The 21,423-nt window shown below is 38.6% G+C and overlaps 1 protein-coding gene across 1 annotated transcript in view; it reads left to right on the forward strand.

The window, feature by feature from the left end:
• The window catches only part of LOC100889510, a 35,859-nt gene extending 14,700 nt beyond the window's left edge, over positions 1–21,159 (forward strand). Inside the window, exons 2-7 of the mRNA XM_030972352.1 lie at positions 13,109–13,212; positions 13,946–14,207; positions 15,205–15,266; positions 16,481–16,628; positions 17,300–17,370; positions 17,816–21,159. Of these exons, the coding sequence (XP_030828212.1) occupies positions 13,109–13,212; positions 13,946–14,207; positions 15,205–15,266; positions 16,481–16,628; positions 17,300–17,370; positions 17,816–19,203 (2,035 nt within the window). The 3' untranslated portion in view covers positions 19,204–21,159. The remainder of the gene's footprint in view (positions 1–13,108; positions 13,213–13,945; positions 14,208–15,204; positions 15,267–16,480; positions 16,629–17,299; positions 17,371–17,815) is intronic.
• Positions 21,160–21,423: the final 264 nt, after the last annotated feature.

A 21,423-nucleotide genomic window follows, 5' to 3' on the forward strand; every position in this document is an offset into this window, starting at 1 on the left:
GTATTTCATACTTGAAGAGGGGCTAAACAAAAAGTGTCACTTTTCTTCGCACTCTCTGAATGTAGCGGAGTGGACATTCAGTGAAAGAAATTGATCACTTTCTTTTGGAGTGAAATTCTACAATCAGAAAGAGTGGAATTAAGCCCCCCAAAAAAGATTAATTCAAACCACTATAATTATATGAAGTGATCCCTAATAGTTATGACTCCTAACGGAGGGAATATACAAGGCTCCTTTGCGTGAGGAGTATGCTTGTGTTTAACAATTAAAATATGGATGATAAATTTTTACCACTACCAGCAGATCTTATAGCTTATTTCGTATCATATGATTATGATATTTCGTTTCAAAGAGGCAACTTCTAGGCACCCTCTCCTCAGCGAACACTGCGTAAATTGTTTTGAACAATTAAAATAATGTTACACGCTATAAAATTGGAATGGCTCTACCTCTCTTTTTAATGCCAACTGGCTCCACATCAAACCTCATTATGGGCTACCTTGATACATATCCTCTCAAACTGAACAAAATAAAAAGAGAGTGATATACGGAAATATTTAGCTTCCCGTGACATGAAAAACATCATCCATGGTCGCTGCTTGAATACTGTCAATAATGCTCTCCCTTCGTTACAGTGTACAAAGGACGCCATGGCGGTCCCATTAGGCATTAAGGTCATTTCCAAGATGGCGGCCGGCCTGCATCGCTATGTTATCAATGTGTCCATCTCAGAATCTCACCTTGATAACATGATTAAATGAGGCCCACGGAGACGTCAGAACAGTCCGCCTACACACCCTTACATTGAAAGGAAGACATTAATCTTGCTCGTTGTCATGAACAGTATGGATTCGTTATATATGTTCTGGATGTAAGGGTTGAAGGTCATGTGAAACATTTTTATATCTCAAGTGAAAAAGAATGCTATCCTTTTAAAAACATGTTTTATTATAACTAGCAGCCTTTCACAGAGTACAGCGAATCTACCACCCTGTTGTGCAAATGCAGCACATTGTCATTTTCTTTAGAAGTAGCTTTTCATGACACAAAGGTGTTTCACGTCTTCTGAATTGAAATTTTCAAGAACTATGCAACCGTAAAACCTTCCGTTTTACAGCGTTAGGGCAATTATTACACCTTTCATAATCAAAAACGTCTATTAAAGAATGCTTGTACCAGGGAGATGTGAGTTTACATCTCCCTGCTTGTACACTAGACATGCTGGAGAGATACGAGTGTATTTGCATTATGCAAGATAGAATGATAGATTGTCCTTCAGTGTATCTGGCGAGAAAGCTAATTGCCTCTGACCAATGGCGAAGCACAAGTGAGCAAGGGCTAGGGAATTAAATACCAAATCCCCCGGCTCAAATGTTACTATTTAATGTGATTGAAAAATAAACAGTAGTACCTTGTATGCGAGTCTACGTTTTAGACTTGTATAGAGCGTAATTGATTCTTATAGGATTATGTTTTAATTTTATGGCCATTTAGGGATTGATTACTTGCCATATTAGTGCATGTTGTCTCCAAAAAAATCCTTGCGTTTACTAGCACGACTTCACGTACTGAGACTATAATGTCTGCTTTAGGCATGTCATTCTCCTTCACTATTTGACCACATGATTGCGTCCTTGCGAGTTCAGAGAAGATTATTACTTCTTGAGGACATGTCGAGTGATTCAAATGGTATTTATTTTTATAATCCCCTTTTAATGTTACATTTTTGGGAATTCACCTTGTTTTATATTACTCTAAGAAAATAGGTTTCAATGAAATAGATTAATCTTCGTAGAAATGTAGGTTTGTTTTGTTATTTTTTGTATATATATATATATTTAAAAAAAAAAAATTAATTATACAAATATATGATCGAATATTTTATAAAGAGCTTGATATGAATTGGCAAATATAACAGAATCCGTTCATATTTGAAAGATAATCTACTGGCCTGGATGGAGAAAAAAAGTGATGTAAAAGTTATTTCCGTGATGCTTGTACTCTGCATTGCCCTTATATGGGGGTGACCGCTATAAATTAAAGAAAAACAAACTCAAATTGACATTCAGACAGACGTCAATCGATCGATCTCCCTTACAGTTTCCTGTCATTGGCACCCACTATTTCCTTTAAATATCAACTCAATATTTTAAACATCGGTTCTTTATCATTTTGGACATTGGACGTAGGCCTTCCTGGAAATTCGCACTGCCGCCCCCATCATTATTATGCCCTCTCTGTATGGTTGTGCCCCTCTCTGTGGCCTTCCGGCTCCATCCTTCATTAGCAGGTGTAGGCTGTCTGTAAAACATGCCTCCTGATCACCGTTATGACTAGCGACATCATTAACGGCATGGTCAACACGAATTCCAGAAAGGACAGAACAACATATACAAATACATCTGATAAATAATCTGATTATGTAGCAGGAGATGTCGCTAATTAATTGGCCATATACAGGTATATAGAATTTGGTGCTGTGTGTACATATGTACAGCTATGACTATACATGTAGTTGTTCTCCTTGAAATTATCAATCATATGATCGAGGGGGGGGGGGGCGAATCGAATTTTCAGTTAGGGTCCTGATCTTGTCTCGAATGATATGTTTGTTTCGCTTCGTTACAGCGTATTTCAATATCCACTTAACAACTTTATTTAATTCATTTTTTTTAAAACTGATGTTTAAAAGAAAATTTGACTGAAAAAGAATTCTTCATGCTGATTTTTTACTTTTAACGTACATTTTGCACTTCTTGTAGTTTGCCTCTTCGTTTTATTTTCCTTTCGACTCGCTACCTTTATCTTTAGTACTCTCAGGGATGGATCCAGGAATTTGTTAAAGGGTGGCGGGTCCAATTCAACCAAACTCTGACAAGCAAAACGAACATAGGATTAAACAACATTATCTCTGACAAAAAGGCTGTCCGGACTCAACAATACACGCAGTGATAAAATACTTCGTCCTCAATTAATAAATCTTATTACACTTTATGGAAGGACGTCTTGATCTGTGAAAGGGCAATGACATATAATTTATAACCTTCCTGAGTAACTGTCAATCAGCACCACCAGTACAGAAGCGTAACAAGAGGGGGCACTAGTATCGTGGAGAGGAGGTGGGGGGGGGGGGTAGGTGTTCACCTGTCTTACTCCTTAGTGAATGAACTTCGAATTGACAAGACCACTGTTTATGGAGAAGGGGTGTGGAAAGGCCGGGTTGTATCGTCCTCTTTTGATATCGACTTTCTTCTTCCCTCTTCATTCTGTTCACCATTAATTCGATTTGGGCCCCCTTTGTGCCTACGCCATTTATCAATGGATGGATTTAGACGTACGTGACGGTAGTTGAAGACTTATTTTTTAAGTCTTTTTAATGAAACAGAGGCGTACGAGGTTAAACCTTGTCGGTTGTGAACAGAGAAATACCATTTATAAAATGGCGCCATATGCTAGCGGTATTATACAATGGTTGATAAGAAAGAATCACCATGTACATGGAAAGCTGTGTGTATGTTTGTGTGAGCGCTCTCTTGTCTTACTTCGTGAGACAAGTAGAATGACGAACCCAGCTACTTTTTAACTTCTCTGTATCCATCAACCATCCGTCCATTTCTATTTCTAATTCCTGACGTGGAGTCAGTCTCTTTCTTCCAGACATTAACCCCTGGCCCTGTTCTTAGCAGTCATCACTCAATGATGCAGATGTACGGACGGCCGTTGACCCGTGATGATGCTGTCTAAAAAGACTCGCCATCCTCACGTAGTCATTTTGTTTCAGTTGCGATGCTATTGTGTCCTCTCTCGATGCCATTCCTTCCTTGGACGCCAGTACTGGCTGTGCATGAGCCTGTGACGTGATGCCATGTCAGAACGAATCATCAAGGAAGAATGATTAGTACTTTATAATCGTTTTTGAGGAAAACAATCGCGAGCAAGCAGGGACACAGGGAGAAGAAACCTTAGGGAGAGGGGATCTCAGCGGCAGCCATGTCTCCAAGAAACCACGGCCGCTGCGTGCATGAAGACCTTGAACTTGCATCCTTTCTTTAAAGTTCATCGAGGTCGTTGACTGTTGCAGATGATGGTGAAAGTAAACGATGAAACAATGTAGATGATGTAAGAGGGTATCGGGTTTATTGAAGAGACGGGAGTGACGTGGATCTGGTTTGGGGTTTAGACGTCTACGTACGTACTATACTGTTTAATATCGACGTTATACCGCAGATCACTTTCAATTTGTATGGGTGACAAAGGTGTCCGTAGATTAACGAGTAAAATTAGATAATTCACCATGATTAATTAGAAGTACCCATTATTGTCCACGTTTTCAGTGCGCTAAAATCTAATTATCAAAAGCGGAAACATTAGATAGCATAGATAATTATGCCATAAATAGTTGTTCATATTCGCTGCTGGCATGGGAGCTGCTTAATAAGGGAAGGCGTGGAGGGTTCCTCCCTTCTAAAAAATGAAAAAATAAGAATCAACGGATCTCCTTATTGTCGAAATTTTTTTAATAATTTTCTTTTCGATCAAAATATGATACTATCTTGGAATTCAATTGATAGGGAAATTAGTCGCAGGGATGTGTCCATTATAATGAGCTATAGCTGCTTATCATATTAGTGCAGCGATATTAGAAATGACGATGACTCGATATGACAGGTTGCAAGGAATGCAAGCTGTATTCGGTGATCTGTAACTGCGCCATGCTGGTCTACATGGAAGAGAGGAAATTCACTCATACTGTGTACGACTGGGTCACATAGTGCATTGCGATAATAAGCCATAATAGGATCAACATCGAGCAAAATGTTCCACCTGTAGTCACGACATATAAATATATCTGAACATAGGTTTATAAAAGGACCACGGTTGTACATGACAAATGTATAGATGTTTGCGATCGTACTTTCAAGAGCGATGGCAAGTACAGTATTTTCGAATCAAAGCGTGGTTGCATGTTTACAGGTTACACTACTAGACATCACATTTACTAGACATCACATTTTAACTTGTCTCTCTCGACCCTGGTCTAGAAGCCTAAATAATTACCAAATACTTCTTGCATGCTGTGATAGCCATTAATATAGACATGCTAATTTCATTATTGTAATTAGAGGCGTTCGCCTTTCTTTCATATTCAATGCAAATTACACAATTATTGGAAATGGATCCCCTCGTTCGATTTGGCTAAGTATGACCTGTTGGGGAAGTTTATTAATGGTTATAACCTTTTGGTTGAAGAGAATAGATCTTTTTATAGCTCAGCGTATCATTCAACCTAGTTTCACAAAAAACTGCAATCATGACTTATATTACATCAGCGGATGTGTTATCGCTACATCATTAAATGACCAGAGGTTACCCTTGTTTGGCTTTTGTCCTGGAAAGTCATGGAAATAATAATGTTATAAACAAAAAAATAATGTTATGAACAATGCATGCCACTCAAACTTACCCCCATGTGCCTTGCATGGTGTGGTTCGCGGAATTTCAAATACATTACACAAGGCTATCAAAACACACATCAATATATTTTTACTTCATAAATAGGCACACCGAGAAATTGATCCCTTTTCGATCATTTTTTCATTAGACATTATTTGTGAATGATTAACTCCTAAAAGAGACACTTTATTCTATACTTCATAGGCCCCCCTATAAAAATTATTAAATTAATGTATTGCCGTTTTGGTGGGAAAGGGATTAGTCCATCGCCTGCTGCTTGGATGCACATGCTCATAATGTGATTCGCATGAAACCGCGGTAAACCGATTAACATCGCGAAGGTGGAGCAGACGACATTATGAACATGAGATGGAAAAGTCGACATTGCGGTGCCTCCAGTTATTATTCACTCAGTTGGACATCTGCTGACGGCATGTGCCTTCGATGCTTCCAAGAATTTGGGGTCGGCTGTTTCCCTCGTGATGATTGCTGGCATAGGTTCAGAAACTTTCACAGGGCTTAGGCTCCTAACTTGGTTTAGGAGAAATGGCGCGAGAGGGGCCTTTCATGAACCTTGAAGGAAGTACATCTTGGAAGGATCATTGTGGGAAACATAAGCGGAGAGGGTTCCTGACATCATGATTAATTGTTAGATTGTATATAGTTGTCTTTAATATCTGACTTTAATCACGTATCTCGTCCTCATTTGGTGGTTATTTAGTGGTGGTTATTTTTACCTGACTGCTAAGAAAGCATAAATGTTTGTTAGTAAGCAACCAGAGGACCGACGGCTTTAGGTCCACTCCGAGGGCATATCAGTAAATGAGTAATAAACTCTGCTTATTCATGCTGAAAAGATATTTCGATAATGTTTGATTGGAAGATGGAAACGAATAAAAGAGAAAGTTGAGTATCTATTGGTAAACTCAGGGAGAGTGAAAAAGGGAAAGGACAGGAACCCGTGAGATATTTTCTTCAACCAGGTTTGTGTTGTTGTGCGGAAGTAGTCGCGAAACGCGTTTCAATAACTCTTATCGAGTCCCGAAGTGATATTATGAGATAATTTATTTAGTCTGTCAACACAGTCATAAGGATTCCTTTCCACATTACCTAACCATAATTTGCAGCCTTTAGATTCATACGGTAATCGTTTTGGTGCTCTCTTTTTTCACCATTTCGCTGTAATCCACTTAGAAAGCAGCCAGGCAACGAAATTCAATTTTCGTTTCTGCTATGAGGGCCCTATTGTGCCTACAGGAAATGCGTATAGTTTTGTCGACACAAGTGGAACTTCCAGGTGATTGTTGTCATATGGCTGCTAGTTCACCATTTGGCGTAGTCATGGTAGCTACATGAGGAGAGGGAGGGCACGTGCCCCTAGAATAGCGAAAGAAAGATATTAAAAGAAAGAGAGAAGGAGAAATCGGGAGGGAAAAACACACGGGAGAAGGAGAATGACACAAGCCCCTACCACACCGCTCGGTCGCTTCACTCACTCGCGTGTCATCCACATAGAAAAGCCATTGCTCCCTTTTACTGAAACTACTATTACCGACTACGCCATTATCGTACTTAATCCCATACCATGTAGTCTAAAAACACTTGTGGTACTATTATGAAGTTCCGGAGTAATAATATGGACATTGAACCATTCAATACAAAATAAAGGATAACAATTCCCAGTTTGACAGAATGCAATTAGTACTGAAAAAAGAGAAACTTGCGGAAGAATTGCTTAATCCCACACCAAGTGCAACTGTGGTACTATTTTGAAGTTCCGGAGTAATAATATGGACATTGAACTATTCTATACAAAATGAACCCATTGAGCCCGGTAGAAAGGATGAAAATTCCCCGTTTGACAGAATGCAATTAGTACTAAGAAAGAGAAACTTGCGGAAGGATTTCTTTAGATCTTTCCGAACTAACAAAAGAAGTAAAATTTCGGCTAATTAATCTTATTATAAAGGCCACTATCATGTCCATTGTCAAAGTACTATTTACCAGCAATGTGGTAGTGTGGGAGTTATTGAAACTTCCGGCATACTTTGTTTTCGCAATAATCGGCAAAATCAGGAAAAAATAACTCAATGCAACTGTCGGATATGTTGTAAACAAAATAGTTTCATGTTGATGCGCTTATCTCCATACTGCCAACTTCACGGAACTCTTTGATTCAAAACATCTATAGCCATTCTCTATCACCTCCACCGTACATTAAGTAATAAATGACCCTTGTCGGGATAGATCTGTTCATGTCTAACGTGCGTACGAGCTCCTCTTTTTCATTATTCTATGATTATCTTTGGAAGGGTGCTTGAATTCCTTGATGAGCATACGGGGAAAAAAAACAGTATAATTTCCCTTGATGATACTTCGGATAAGGTCATGTTGGGTTTACAATGTGTTTTAAACCAAGCATAATATGTCCAATAACATTTGGAAAAAAAGCTGTGATTATCAAGTTATGGTGAGCAGTATGCCATTCACATGGTGTGTATTGTATAATCATCGGTATTGCAAAGGCAAGGTTTTTTTTCTTGCAATAACCTATTTATTTAGTTATTCGAACGAATAAATAAATGACGAAGGCGCCACCGCCTTGATATTTTGCTGTCAGTGGCACACGCTCGAATGTGGGTGTGCGTGTAAGTGTGCGGCGAGTGCGTGTGAGTTAGCACTCACACTCATCTATTGTAGACTCCGCAAAAATGGAATCGATCAGCATGTTTCACCCGAATTTTCTTCCCACTAATCAACTACTAAGAAAACTGAAATTCAATAAGTTTAGGAAGTAACCTATACTTAGATAGCTAAAAGAGACAGAATGCAAAGTACTTGACCACTCGGCAGTTTTGACCCGTTCTTAAGTGACCCACATGCAAGGCAAATCCTCCGCAACCTCACTTTGAGTGACCCAGAATTAAGATGGATGGTTCATTAGCATAGATGCCTTTGGGTATGGCGTCACTGGTTTGTTGTCAATCTGATGTGATGTGATGGGCGTGAAATACCTTGCGGTGTTGTCAGAAATAGCAGCAAGGCATTATGTGAGGCACATAAACGGGGAAAAATGTTGGGTAATGTTAATGATCGAAATTCCATTGAAATTACCAACATAATGCTGCATATTATACGTTCGGAATATAATTATAAGGAACAGAATATCGGATGGATCTTAAGTTGTTTTTACAAGAAAAAAAGGCTAGGTATTGCTAAATCATAATAAACATTAGTTAATGTGGATAATCTTTGTATCAATTTTGACCGTTATCGTAACAGCTACTATCAGGTTGTGCAAAAAAAAAAATCCCCTGTCGTTGAGTATGCGTAAAAGAGAGAGACAAGCTAAATGTATTGACACTTGGATGACCTGCTTTTGATATCTCTGAAGGCTTATAATCAAATGCGCTTAGTATTGATTACCAACAAAATGGGTTGAACCCAAGTCTCCGCGACCTGATTTTATTTTCCTACAGGACAAGCAGGGTATATCAAACGTAAACCTTTCCAACACAACTGAGGTTATTGTAAATGACAACACATTACAAATTGTTGGTTCATTTTATTTATTCTCTTAAAACTTTTACAATTTTGGGAGAAATCTTAGTGGTCTTATTTATCTCAATTTGATGGCAATATCGGGTTTTTCATCAGTTTCCTTTTAGAATTTTCCTTTCTTTTTTAAAGCATCTGAATTGAAAGGCCACAATTTATCATTTTTCTTTTCGATTAATTTTTCTCCTATAAAGGACAGCCGGTCATCGAGGTTTTTTTAGTTTCCATGGTTATAACTGTATCTACATTTACTACACCTTAACAACATAACTATATTATGCGTTACTACAACATCATTACATGATGTATCATATTCATCTTCATCCCAATGCACGGGTCACCATGGTAACTGGATGCAGCCATGCGAGCAACGTGATTCTCCGGTGTTGATCTGGAATAAGCCTGTCTATTTTAACAGACGGACTTTGAAGCTTTCTAAATCGGATTATAAGCCCACACCTTGCCGAGGCGCGATTCATTGGGTCGGTATGTCTACATCGGTAGCAGATGAATAATGGTGGCGCCTCAAAATAATTATGGTAATGCGCATCCATACAAAAGAGCTAATGTTTCAGTAATCTCACGGCATACAATATGATATTCATGGCTTTAAGCGTCCCATACAGCAATACATTAATAATCAGTTTAGATATCGAAATATTAAATGGCTCAATTCGGGATAAAATGTTGTTGTAGCAACATTACAGGGATGGAGATGGTGATATTAGATTAATCTAAGGCTACGATTTTTGTTCTCGACACATCTACATCATCGGGGTGAAACCGCAATGCGTAGTAGTAACAAGTTGATAATATGAGCGCGTCAATGATGCTTGCAATTACTAGACGATGTACTGGCCAACGATTAAACATACGATGTAACCAGTTGAATTTTCATTACCGACTTTCGCTTGTGAAAGAATGGGTGAAGCATTAAATTTATTAGGGAAATTTTCTCTCTCTAGCATCGCTTTCGATTCAAATGCACGAAGGCATATAGTCTTTTTCTATGATTGGATTTAATGAATTATGTAATTTCTTATCCTTTAAAAAAAAAAATTCATTTCAAAAGCATTCTGTTATTGGAAATGTGGAAAACTTTATATCTAGTCAAACCTATATAACCTTATTCCATAGATGACATTAATCTGATAACATAATGTATTGAAAGTACGAATATGTTATCAGATGCTATAGTGACTGATTGTGTTAAGTATTATCATTATTTCTTACATAGTCACTGAAAACCTCATGACCAGGTCATCACCAAATTAAAGGCTCAAGGTCACCTTGACAAGGTGTGTATGGCATGCATGAAAATGTACGACGGCGCCACGCTGCATCTACATACTGGTATCTTTCTAACCGAATCGGTGAACGCATGACTTCTGCTTTCGCGCCCATTGTTTGCCTGTGATGATGACTCATCGTCATCATCCAGGTTTTACTCAAGCGCGTGTCGTCTGCAAAAAGGGCGAAAACAAGATTTGGAAGATGAAAATCACTCATTATGTTCCTTTCGCCACACTTACTGTCCGGAATAATGAGATTTGTTTCTTAACTAGGATTATCAGCTCACGATTTGGTTATGAGAATGATTTTGATACTTAGTTGCATTCATGTTTCGTCAGGCGAGCACGCGATTTTACGCTTTGCACTGAATGTTCGTCTCTTATGAGTCATTATTTGTTAACTATTTTATAATCATCAATCCAAGCCGATGTGTCTCTGTATATATTACAAGCAATGAATAAATTAACATTTATTTGTACCACTTCAGAGCGTGAGCCAATAGAAGTTTCTAAATAAAGGCAGCTTGTTACCAATGCTGCAGGTACACTGTACAATTATGTCAAGTCTTTTCCAGTTCTGTATACTTATGATACACAATTATAAAATTATTATAAACACGACTGTTCTTGTAAGTCTAGCGAAATGTATTGGTAAAAGAATGATTTTGTTTAGTTGACTAATGTTAAGATCTTGACAAAAAGGTGTACTTGTATTTGGAATACTTTTTTTCGGGTTCGCAATCATATACTGACAAACCTGTTCGTGAGAACCGAGTGTCTGCCTGATTGCGTGTATAATGTACCTGGGCGGGGAAATCGATTTCAAGTTGAACGGACGCTGGCAGTATAATCAAATTCAAATTATTCAAGACAGCAGGAGGAGCCTATTGTCATAATTCCTGGAAACAGGGAGGAATCACCGGGAAGCAAAGTCTCTCCCTCTCTTCAACCTCCATCTCTCTCTCTCTCTACTCTCTCTCAGCTCTCCAGCTCTCTCTCTCTCTCTCTCTATCTCTCTCTCTATCTGTCTTTCTCTCTCTCTTTCTTTCCCTCTCTCTCCCTCTCTCTCTATATATCATTCTCTTCTATCCATCTCTCTCTCCCCCTTTACCTGCTTCCCCTCCTCTCTATATCTTCCATAATTCTTACTTTCTCTCTCGAACTCTCTTTCATCTGCTCTTTTCTTTATCTTTCCCCTCCTACTCTCCCCCAATCTCCATCTCTCTGTCTCGTTTTTCTCAAATTTTCTCTAAATCATTATATCGCTGTCTCCATCTCTTCTCTCTTTTTTTCTCTCGCACAATATTTGTTTCTATCTCTTTCCCCCCTCTCTATCAATTTCCATTTCTGTTCTTACATTACTTTCTTTGTCTTTCTATGTCTATCTTATGTTCATCAACTTCATCTCGCCATCTCTCTCTCTCACACACATACACACACACACACACACACACACACATACTCTCTCTTTCTCTCCCTCCCTCTCTCTATCTCTCTCTCTCTCTCTCTCTCTCTCTCGCTTTGAATTCCCTCTTTCACTCGGTCTTTTCTCTGTGTATCACCCCTATGCGTGCCATGTATATTGCCTTCGCACGTGTTCCATTTATTTCCATCACTTATTTTTGATTCAGTAGGCTCGTGGATTCCGAGAATCGAGGGTCGTTGGCAGAATCGGTTTCTAATATTTCTCTGGTTTTATCCATCAGCTCTAATAGCTCCATGTATAAAGATATTTATGTAAAATAGGGACTTATATTGCAGCATAGTGATTGGTATCCGAGGAGAGTAACGGGAAATCGTTTGAAAGGTTAATGCTTTCATCTCGAGTTGGTTGTAGTAACTTGCTTTTCCGTATTCGCATCATTATGTTATAAAAACTTACTAGCAGAATAATAACGCTATCTTCACGTGTGTCACAGTACGGTTTTCATTTCACTGTTCAGAAGCAAAATTCAATGAAAAAAACAAGATAAACCGACTGATATATAGCCAACTATATAATGAAAACGGGTAAAGCAACTAACAAAAAGATTTTTATTGTTATATCTTATAAAATAGGGATAGTAGAAAAAAGATTGCAAATGTGAAAAGGATTAATAACAAACATTTGCTATTACTCTGAAAAACTTAATGAGAGGGGAGAGTATGATTGCATGGGTGAACGACCGCATGAGATCAATGCCATTGACGAAACGAGTGTAACACCCATAATACATGCGATGGTATAAATCAATTAAAATGGCCAGCTGGGACTATTGTATCAAGATGATATTAATAGCGCTGGGACGTATTGAAGTAGTATAAATCATTGATTGTTATGTTGATATATTTTTTAATGTCTCAATGACGTTCCACGCTTTCAGGGACTGTGATGTGAGTCATACCACAGGGTTCACTAACATATAAGCATACTAAAAAGGGGTTATTGACACTTCCTTTTTTTTTTACCATCACATATTTAATTTGGATGAAAAACATATATTACAAATTCAAAAGGAACAGCTTTAAAAATGTAATATAGAATAGAAAATTCCAAGAATGTAATCAACATGGTCGCCAAAACTTTCGAAAAATTAACTTTCAGTAGTCTTGTTCAGCACCTATTCAAATGTGCAAACATTATAATGACGAATTCTATAACCAGAACATGATTTCAATTGGATACCCATTGAGTTTAATTTTTGAAAGGCTTTGCACGTTTGTGCAATGGTAATCTGAATAGACAGGTACAGATTTGGAGGTACGTGTACATGTATAAGCAACGTTTGTCTAATTGTTGTTCATTTTTTCATATATTTTGACAGTGTATCCTGCGTGGGCTGGTGTGAATGTACAGGAGCTGACATCAACTTAACGCAATTCTTAGACCCGTTCGCTTTGAATGCCTGCTCACTTGGTGATTTTATAGGTAAGTTAGAGTACTTAATAGCATTCAACTTAAGAGAAGGTGTCCTTTTTTGCCCGCACACTTCAACCGGTCGCAAATTTCAGAATTTTATAAATTTTATAATGCCAAAGAAGATCAGCCCCCTGTGACACTTTTGTTTTCACTTCTTGATGGGCATGGTGAATTAATCGGGTGGAGATACCGCGGTTTTTTTTCGTATTAAAATAAAAAGGATATAGTCTTTTTTAGCGGGAAATTGACTTTATTTACTTTAACATTCATGACCTACTTTGACATAAGCCTTCCGCACCATCTGGGAGATGTGTGATGGCTTCTGCTTCATGACCTCAAGCCAGATCTTCCTATCTTGTGACGTTCTGGTCGCTTCTGTGAGGGATCTCAGACATCTAGTAGCACAATCAGCCTTTACACAATCAAGCCATTTCTTGGCTGGTCTGCCCCGGGGTCTATCACCATGAATATTAGAATTTAGGAGTATCTTTAGGTATCGTGATGGTCTCATCCTGTTGACGTGGCCAAAGAATCGCAGCCGTTTTCGGGCTATCTTGTCCAGAATGGTTTCATCCAGTCCTATAGAGTCCTCCGAATTGTTGTGTTTCTTATTTTGTCTAGTCTGGTTAAACCCAAGATTTTTCGGAGGCAGATCATTTCGAAGGTAACATCCATGCTGTACCATATCTGTTATTGCATTAATACTTAATATGTTCTCTCCGAAATACCATTGTCTATACAGATTTCGGAACGTGTCCCAACGACCCAAACAAGGTGGTTATCGCTCAGAATCGGGAGGCTAACGTAAAGACTTGTCTTCAGACGAGACCGAACCCTCTGGTCTTCTTCAAGAACGAGACAAACGGTACAGACTACGCTCTCAGAGCTTGGGACGCCAGTCAACCAGACAGCTACGTGGTGCTCAGCGAGTTCTGTGCACCTCAGTGTAACCCGATTTGCGGCATAGCCTTACCGCCAACGCCAACGCCATTTGTTCCAATGACGTAAGTATCAATGATGCCCATTGCACACGATGCGTCATCTCGATTGCGTTATACATGCGCTAATTATACCTGCGCTAATTAGACCTGTGAGGTCAATCAACCCATGCGCCAGCAAATCAACACAACGTATGCAATGCTAATGTTGCATCCACGCTTTGAACAATGTCACACTATCAAATGATGCGCCAGACAAGTTGCTGACGCAGTCTTAAGTCACACATAGCTGACGTAGGACAGTGTCAGCATACAACACGGCCTGACGCGCTGTGCGAGAGTGAATGCAAAAACAGTGCGTTAAATTACACACGCATTCGCTAATTGCATCCATAGGCTTGAATAGCGCATGTACCTAATAACGCAATCGAAATGACGCCTTGTGCGGCAACGGGCATAATGTATATTTGACATTTTTAAGTGTTAACAACAATAACAATAACAACAATAATAGCCTAATGGTCCACTCCAAATTTTATTAAACCGAAACGGAAATTCTTTTTGCCCAATTGATCGTGAGCCCGGCAGCCACTGAGCAGCGCCAGATCGACGTTGCTCTATCCCTTATTGTTATGTCGGATTGACTTTTTTCGTCCCATGCACGTAAACATTTTGTCTTCATTTGTCAGAGTATAACTTCATATTCAGGAACAACTTTAGAGGAAAACACAGAATTTGTATATGGCACTGGTCCCACTTGTAACACTCAAGTCACACAATTGCTATCAGGAATTTCGATTCCATGATTGGGGAGGGCATAACCACACTGATGAAAAACCCCACAAGCTCTATAGATACACAATGCTGTGAAACTATTTAGGGGGAGCTGCCCCCATGCACATCAGGGTTTGATGCCTCTCCCGGTTTATGATGGTTATGGACAAAATATTTTAAATAAATTTGATAAATAAATAAATAATAATTCTTAATTACTCATGTATAATCTTATGTGCGATGATGATGTACTAAAAGAATTTCAAAATTTGTCATCAATCTTTCACAGGACCCGAATGACGACCGGTCGGCAGATTGACGTAGTTATTCCAAGAAAACCAGAACCAACAGGTTAGTCAATTTCCTGTCATCTTTGTGTGAGTTGCCTGTTGTCATGGTTACGAAGAAACCATTGTCAATGTATTCATGAGATGTTGAGAGCGTTCTCTTTTGCGTTGATAGTTGCTATCCTTTTATACTATATCGCATTAATACAATTTTGTAAAACAAAAATCGAACTGTAGCACGATTTCCTACTCGTAAACTTTTCGTATTCGTATACAAAATAATGGAAAATAATATTATTAATGTATTTTACTTAAATCAACATATTATACTTCGTCAAGATATCATCGATGTTATGACATGGGATTCAACTTGTGGGTTGCTTTTAATGTAACAGTATGCATACATTTTGATAATTGGACACCAGAACATGGTACTGAATATGGGAAGAGACTAGTATAAGTCGCTTATGTTGTGATACCCACCCTCAGTACATTGTCATTTCAACCAGGGGTAATAATTGTTAATATGATACAGCAGTGTACGACACGTGTAATACATTTGAATGATACGAATTGTATTTCATTAATTATTGAATGTCACAGAAATATACTTCCAACAGCAGCGTATTGTGAATATCGTACGCAAATAAGAATGAGTAGTGAGTCTGGTGGTTGCAATCAGGCGCATACGCAGGGGGGGGGGGGGGGTTTGGGTTAAACCCCCCTCCTGTGTATGTTTTGTATATGTTTTTTGTGTAAATCCCCCCTCCCCCTTTTTTATTTAAAAAAAAAAAAAAAAAAAAAAATTATGCCAATGACTGACCTAAAAAAGGTGACCTTACCCCCCCCCAACGGAACAAAATGTCAAATTTTTAAATTTCGAGACCCCCCCCCAAAAAAAAAGTGTTCTCTTACCCCCCCCCCCCCCCCCCCCCCCCCACTGAGCGACTTTTCGGCTGGCAGAGACGTTGCGATTTTTTTTGGACTCCAAAAAAAAAAAAAAAGCGTTCGCTTACCACCCCCCCCCCCCCCCACCACTGAGCGACTTTTCGACCGGCGCGTTTTTGAAATTTTCGGGAGCAAAATAATAAAGCTGAGTCGTTGCGAAATTTTGGCCCGATTTTAACCCCCCCCCCCCCTTGAAAAAATCCTGCGTACGCCACTGGTTGCAATAGATTGATTATACCATACCATATTGACCACAGTGGTTTATATCAATTTAAAGGTGTGATTCAAAGCAAATAAAGTTGACAAATGATTTACGTATTCTTGAAACAGGTTCAGGCCTCTCCCCCGCTGATGCTCGAATTTTGGGAATTGCTGTGGGCACCTTTTTGGCCGGTCTCCTCATCTGTCTCATCGTCGTGTTCGTTTGTTATTTTCGAAGGAAAAATAACAAGAATCGAGCTCCAAAACTTCCTCCCAGGTAAGACCAAGTCATGCCCCTTATCATCTCCTTTCATTTAAGTCTGGGATAACAAAAAAAATCAAGTTCATATTAGTCACATGTAGAAGATTATGAAGGTCTCTTCTAACTATGATAAGTGGAATGGAAACCCTAGAAGGTATTTTACTTTTATGATTTATCCCTTTGTTTTATATGCAATATAGGACCTGGTATGACGATGTGGATCTCAAGAATGGACCAAAAACCCTTCGTTCTTTGATGTCAATGTTTATATCTCAATTTCTCTATTTTGGTTTAGTTATAGTGTTTAAAAAAATGTGTAATCTTCTAAACACGTACCTGAGTAAAATCACTCCCACTTTGTCAGAGGATGTGCTGTGGTAAGCTGTTGGCTCCTTATAGCTAGTGGTAAAATGTATTGACTCATAAACACTTTGAATATGTCCTCTTGAAAATTGATGCAAAATTTAATGGTGACGAGCTGACATGTGCACCGGACTGCGCAATGGACCGGTTTCGCGATAATTTTGTATTGTTTTTATTATATTGTTTGACTCTCAATAAACCAGACATGATCTCTGTGTGTGACAAACATAAAATGCTCTTTTGAAGTATATATTATGCATAAATTTAGGGAGGCCCTTCGAATTTGAACTCATTGGTAAATATTCTCAATGTTTACATTACAGGCGCAACATGCCCACTCAGAACCGGGATTATGCAACGATCGAAGAAATCCAAATGACATCAGCGAACAACAGTAAGTAGATAGTTCTAATTGTTTGAGATGAACCTCTAATGTTAAAAATGATTGAGGTGTCATGACACTCAGATTGGAGTTGTATCATTGTCTGAATTTAAAAACCAAATATTTCAACTGTTGTCTGCAGAATGTGAACATAGCTTCCATGTGAGATACACTGTATATTTTAGCTCTCATCGCTCTGGGAATAATTATTGTTTAAAGGTGATAGGTCCGACAAACAGTTTTGATGTTAGTGATTTATTCATACTTTGCCTTTTAACAATATTATATACCACTCAATTTTCTAATTCGAATATTTTCCATGAGCTTTAGGTTACAAAATGTGAAGCACATTTAAGATGAACTTGTACAGAAAATTTATAAGATATAAACGAGAAGGTAGCATTTGATATGATTAGGAACCTAATTCGCTATGTTTCATCAATCTTTCATCTACCAGGTCCTGCCAGACGAGGTGGAGCCTATCCAAACGGGTTGTATCGAAGTGAGAGTCTGTCTGCAATCAACTCATTCAACCCAGATCCATCAATCCATCGGTCAGTATCAGACATCGAGCTCCTAGGCGACCCTCCCCATCCACCAGTCCGGCAAATGAGCCTTCTACCAGGGGTCAATCCAGCTTTGGCCGATTGTACAGATGGTCCTGGTGCACCCCAAGATGACTACGGATATACCAAGTACCTACCCGAGAGTGACCAGCAGGGGTTGCCTTACATGCACCTTAAGGTAACGCCTTCCCTGTCAGATCCTGAAGGTCAGCACCAGGCTTCGAAACCCCACCGGTACAGGAGCAACACAGCCGATACGCATGCTAACAGCGCAGATGTAGGAAGGGCTATTGATAGGATCCGGGCTCGCCAGGCGTTGAAAGATGGAGGCAACAGGAGGTTTGTACCAAACCAGACAGGAAGGGGTCGAAGCACTACGCTAGGGGAAGATTACAATCGCTTGAACAGGAATGGACATAAAGGTGTTCCTCGCTCGAAGAAGAACGATTCCGCTGCATTCACACCCGTTCCTGTACATGGACAGTACCAGTCCAGACCAAGAAGGTCTCCTGAGAGTGTTCGCAGGTGGAGGTCTCTACCGGATATGACAGATGGAGGGCAGGCCCCACCTACCATGCAAGCTGATAGTGTTGACGAAAACGCTCCAGTTTATCAACTCCTCGAAAGGAGTCCAGCCAGCTCAATTGGAGACTATAGCAAAAGGAAAACTTATCAGCTACCCTATGGACGTGACGAAACGGACCTTCCAGAGTCAAAAGCGCGAGATAGCCGAGGAAGTGGACGTACCGCATCCGAGTCAGGTCCATCTTCATACGGCTCGCAATCTCAGGGTAGTACAATGGATGATCGATACGACCCTGTTTATGAATCTCGCTTGACAAATAACACAAAAGCTCCACAGTCTCCGGACGAATACCAACCCCTTTCGCAGTCTCGTCCGGTGTACCTAGAGTTCGACGATCATCCAGCCGCAGATGAGGCGGCGTTAGATAGCGATTCGTATCTTAAACCAAACAAATCGCACAGATCACCAAAGGAGAATTGTAAACTAAATGGCGGCAGGAGTGGGATACATGCACCTAACGCACCAAGTAACGGCCATCTACGCGATAGCATGCAGGATACGGCATACATCTACGGGGGTGATAACAACAACCTCTCATTGAAGAAACAACCATCAAAGTCTGTCGGAGGAAACACATACGCTGCTCTAAAACTGAGACAGACCGAGGACGGTTATGATAACCCGAACGATGAAGATGAAATGGAAAATGGAGAATACATGTACCATCCGGCTGGTCCTGATGTCATGGTTTAAAGCTATCCAGATCATGCATAATTATGATCTACCATAAAGTATTTATGAATATTTATTTATTGTTTAGGAAGAATGTTTTTATTACCTTGGGCGCTTTGTTAAGTAAATGCAATCGACGAAACGCTACGAGGGATACGTTAAGTATTCCAAAGAACTATTTGTTATTGACTTCATAATTATGTAACCTGAAGAAAATGGGAACTTATAATTTAAGAAGAGATGATGTTGGCTAAACGGTGGTACGATGTATTCTTCAATTGATTTGTGCACGTTTTTTTTCCTTGCGATACTTCTTCTTCTTCTTCTTCTTCTTCTTCTTCTTCTTCTTCTTCTTCTCTGTTTTTGTCTTCGTGCGCATTTTGAATAATTTCGTTATTATGGGCTTTATTTTTTTCCTCCAAAGCTTTGTCATGTTGTAAATCAAAATGTGCCTCCCATAATTTCTTTCATTTATGATATATTATTAGTCAGGATTATATCTTTCATGATAAAATCCTCTTAAAAGTGCATGAATATATTCAATTTTAGTGTTCGACAATGCATTACAGCTGTATATATAGCAAACACATTTTATATATCATAGAGGCGATTGAAAATTATGCTGCGTTTGTGTGGGTATGACGAAGGGAGACAGTTGATACTTGTACGGTCAGAAAAGAAAGGTTTTTCATGGGCTTATCTTGTAAGTTTGGCAGAAAAATAAATGTAGGTTGATTTAAATGAATGAAATTTAAATAAAGAAAACAACATGTCTAGTGAGTGGACTCATATTGAAAAGAGTTAGATTTACAGACGGCTCAACAGGGTTGAATAAGTTTTATATATATTTTATTTATGTGCATAATTTAGATTGCATATTCGCACTTCTAAAGAGGGCTACTTTTAGTATTATTCATAGAATTGAAGGCCTTCAAATCCGTTAAATTGTACAAGCTGCAGAAGTATTGAATTAATCTATTGATATCATAACTGATGCAACTGAAGTCTAAAAAGGTATGTTTTGTTATGTGGTATTCATTCAATAAGGGCCTTCAATTTGGACTGTTTTCTACACACTCGGTGTTGTAGATAATGTTGATGAATCAATACTTAATCGCTTATTTGACATTGATAATTTACTTTGCGACAGTTATGTTTTGTGAAAATATCAGTTACTCTTTAGATTAACACACAGATCGTTTGTCATAACGTAACTCATTATTTTCCGTGCAAACGAATTCAATTTCATTCAGAATCCCACAGTTGTACGTATGCTTCATTGCGCTTGGAATGATCATTGGATGTACAATAACATATCGTAACAAAAAAAACTTAAATTGATTTTATAGTCTAATACTTTCGCATTTTTAAAACTTAATTTTTTCCAAATTCAACCACAGAGGAACGGAAAGCGTCTAAACAGCCTTATCAATGCAAAATTGTCGAATCTCAATTGGTGTTCATTTTCAAACCATTTGAGATAAAGACATGAAACTTCATGAGCATATTTGTTATATAATTCTCTATCTATGTGCCAAGTTTCAGAAGTTTTCGTTGATCAAAGGCCGAGACAGGAGAGTATTCCCGATAATCCAGTCTTTTTAGGATTAAACAATCTACATTCATTTATCAAAAGAGTTATTACGTTTCTCAGTGACAGACCTTATACAGGCGTAACTGTGTTTGGAGCCATGTGAATCTTATTCACGTCGTTAATCATGGTAATATCACCTGTTATAAATGTATCATTATTATATACATTAAATCACACTATTTTCTAATGTAATACCATAAAACGCACATGAATGCCAATATTTACTTAATCATTGCTTACAGCGCACTTTCGGATGACTAAAAGTCTTATTTTGTTGTAAAATAATTATATTTGTGTACATTTGCATCACTAAGCCAAAGTCGTTATTTTCTTGTGTATGTGAAATGTAATGAAATAAAATGTATCAAATTCGTTCTTGTGAACGCGTCTCAATTGTGTATATTATTTTATCGAAATAATGGAAAACTTGTTTTCTATGAATGCAAAGTAGGTCAAGCAGTTTCATTTTCCTCCATCAAATCCAGTTATACAGTACATGGAAAATAGTAGCTATATAGTATAGCAAGCAGCACAGATATATAAATTACGTATTCTATGACAGCTTGATGAATAGTGTCAGAACAAAATGAATACGGATAGTGAAACAAGAGACGGTGCAGGTTCTAAGGGAATCGAAAGAAAGAAAC

Source organism: Strongylocentrotus purpuratus, unplaced genomic scaffold (assembly GCF_000002235.5).
Source record: "Strongylocentrotus purpuratus isolate Spur 01 unplaced genomic scaffold, Spur_5.0 spur5_scaffold_6, whole genome shotgun sequence".
NCBI classification, from domain to species: Eukaryota; Metazoa; Echinodermata; class Echinoidea; order Camarodonta; family Strongylocentrotidae; genus Strongylocentrotus; species Strongylocentrotus purpuratus.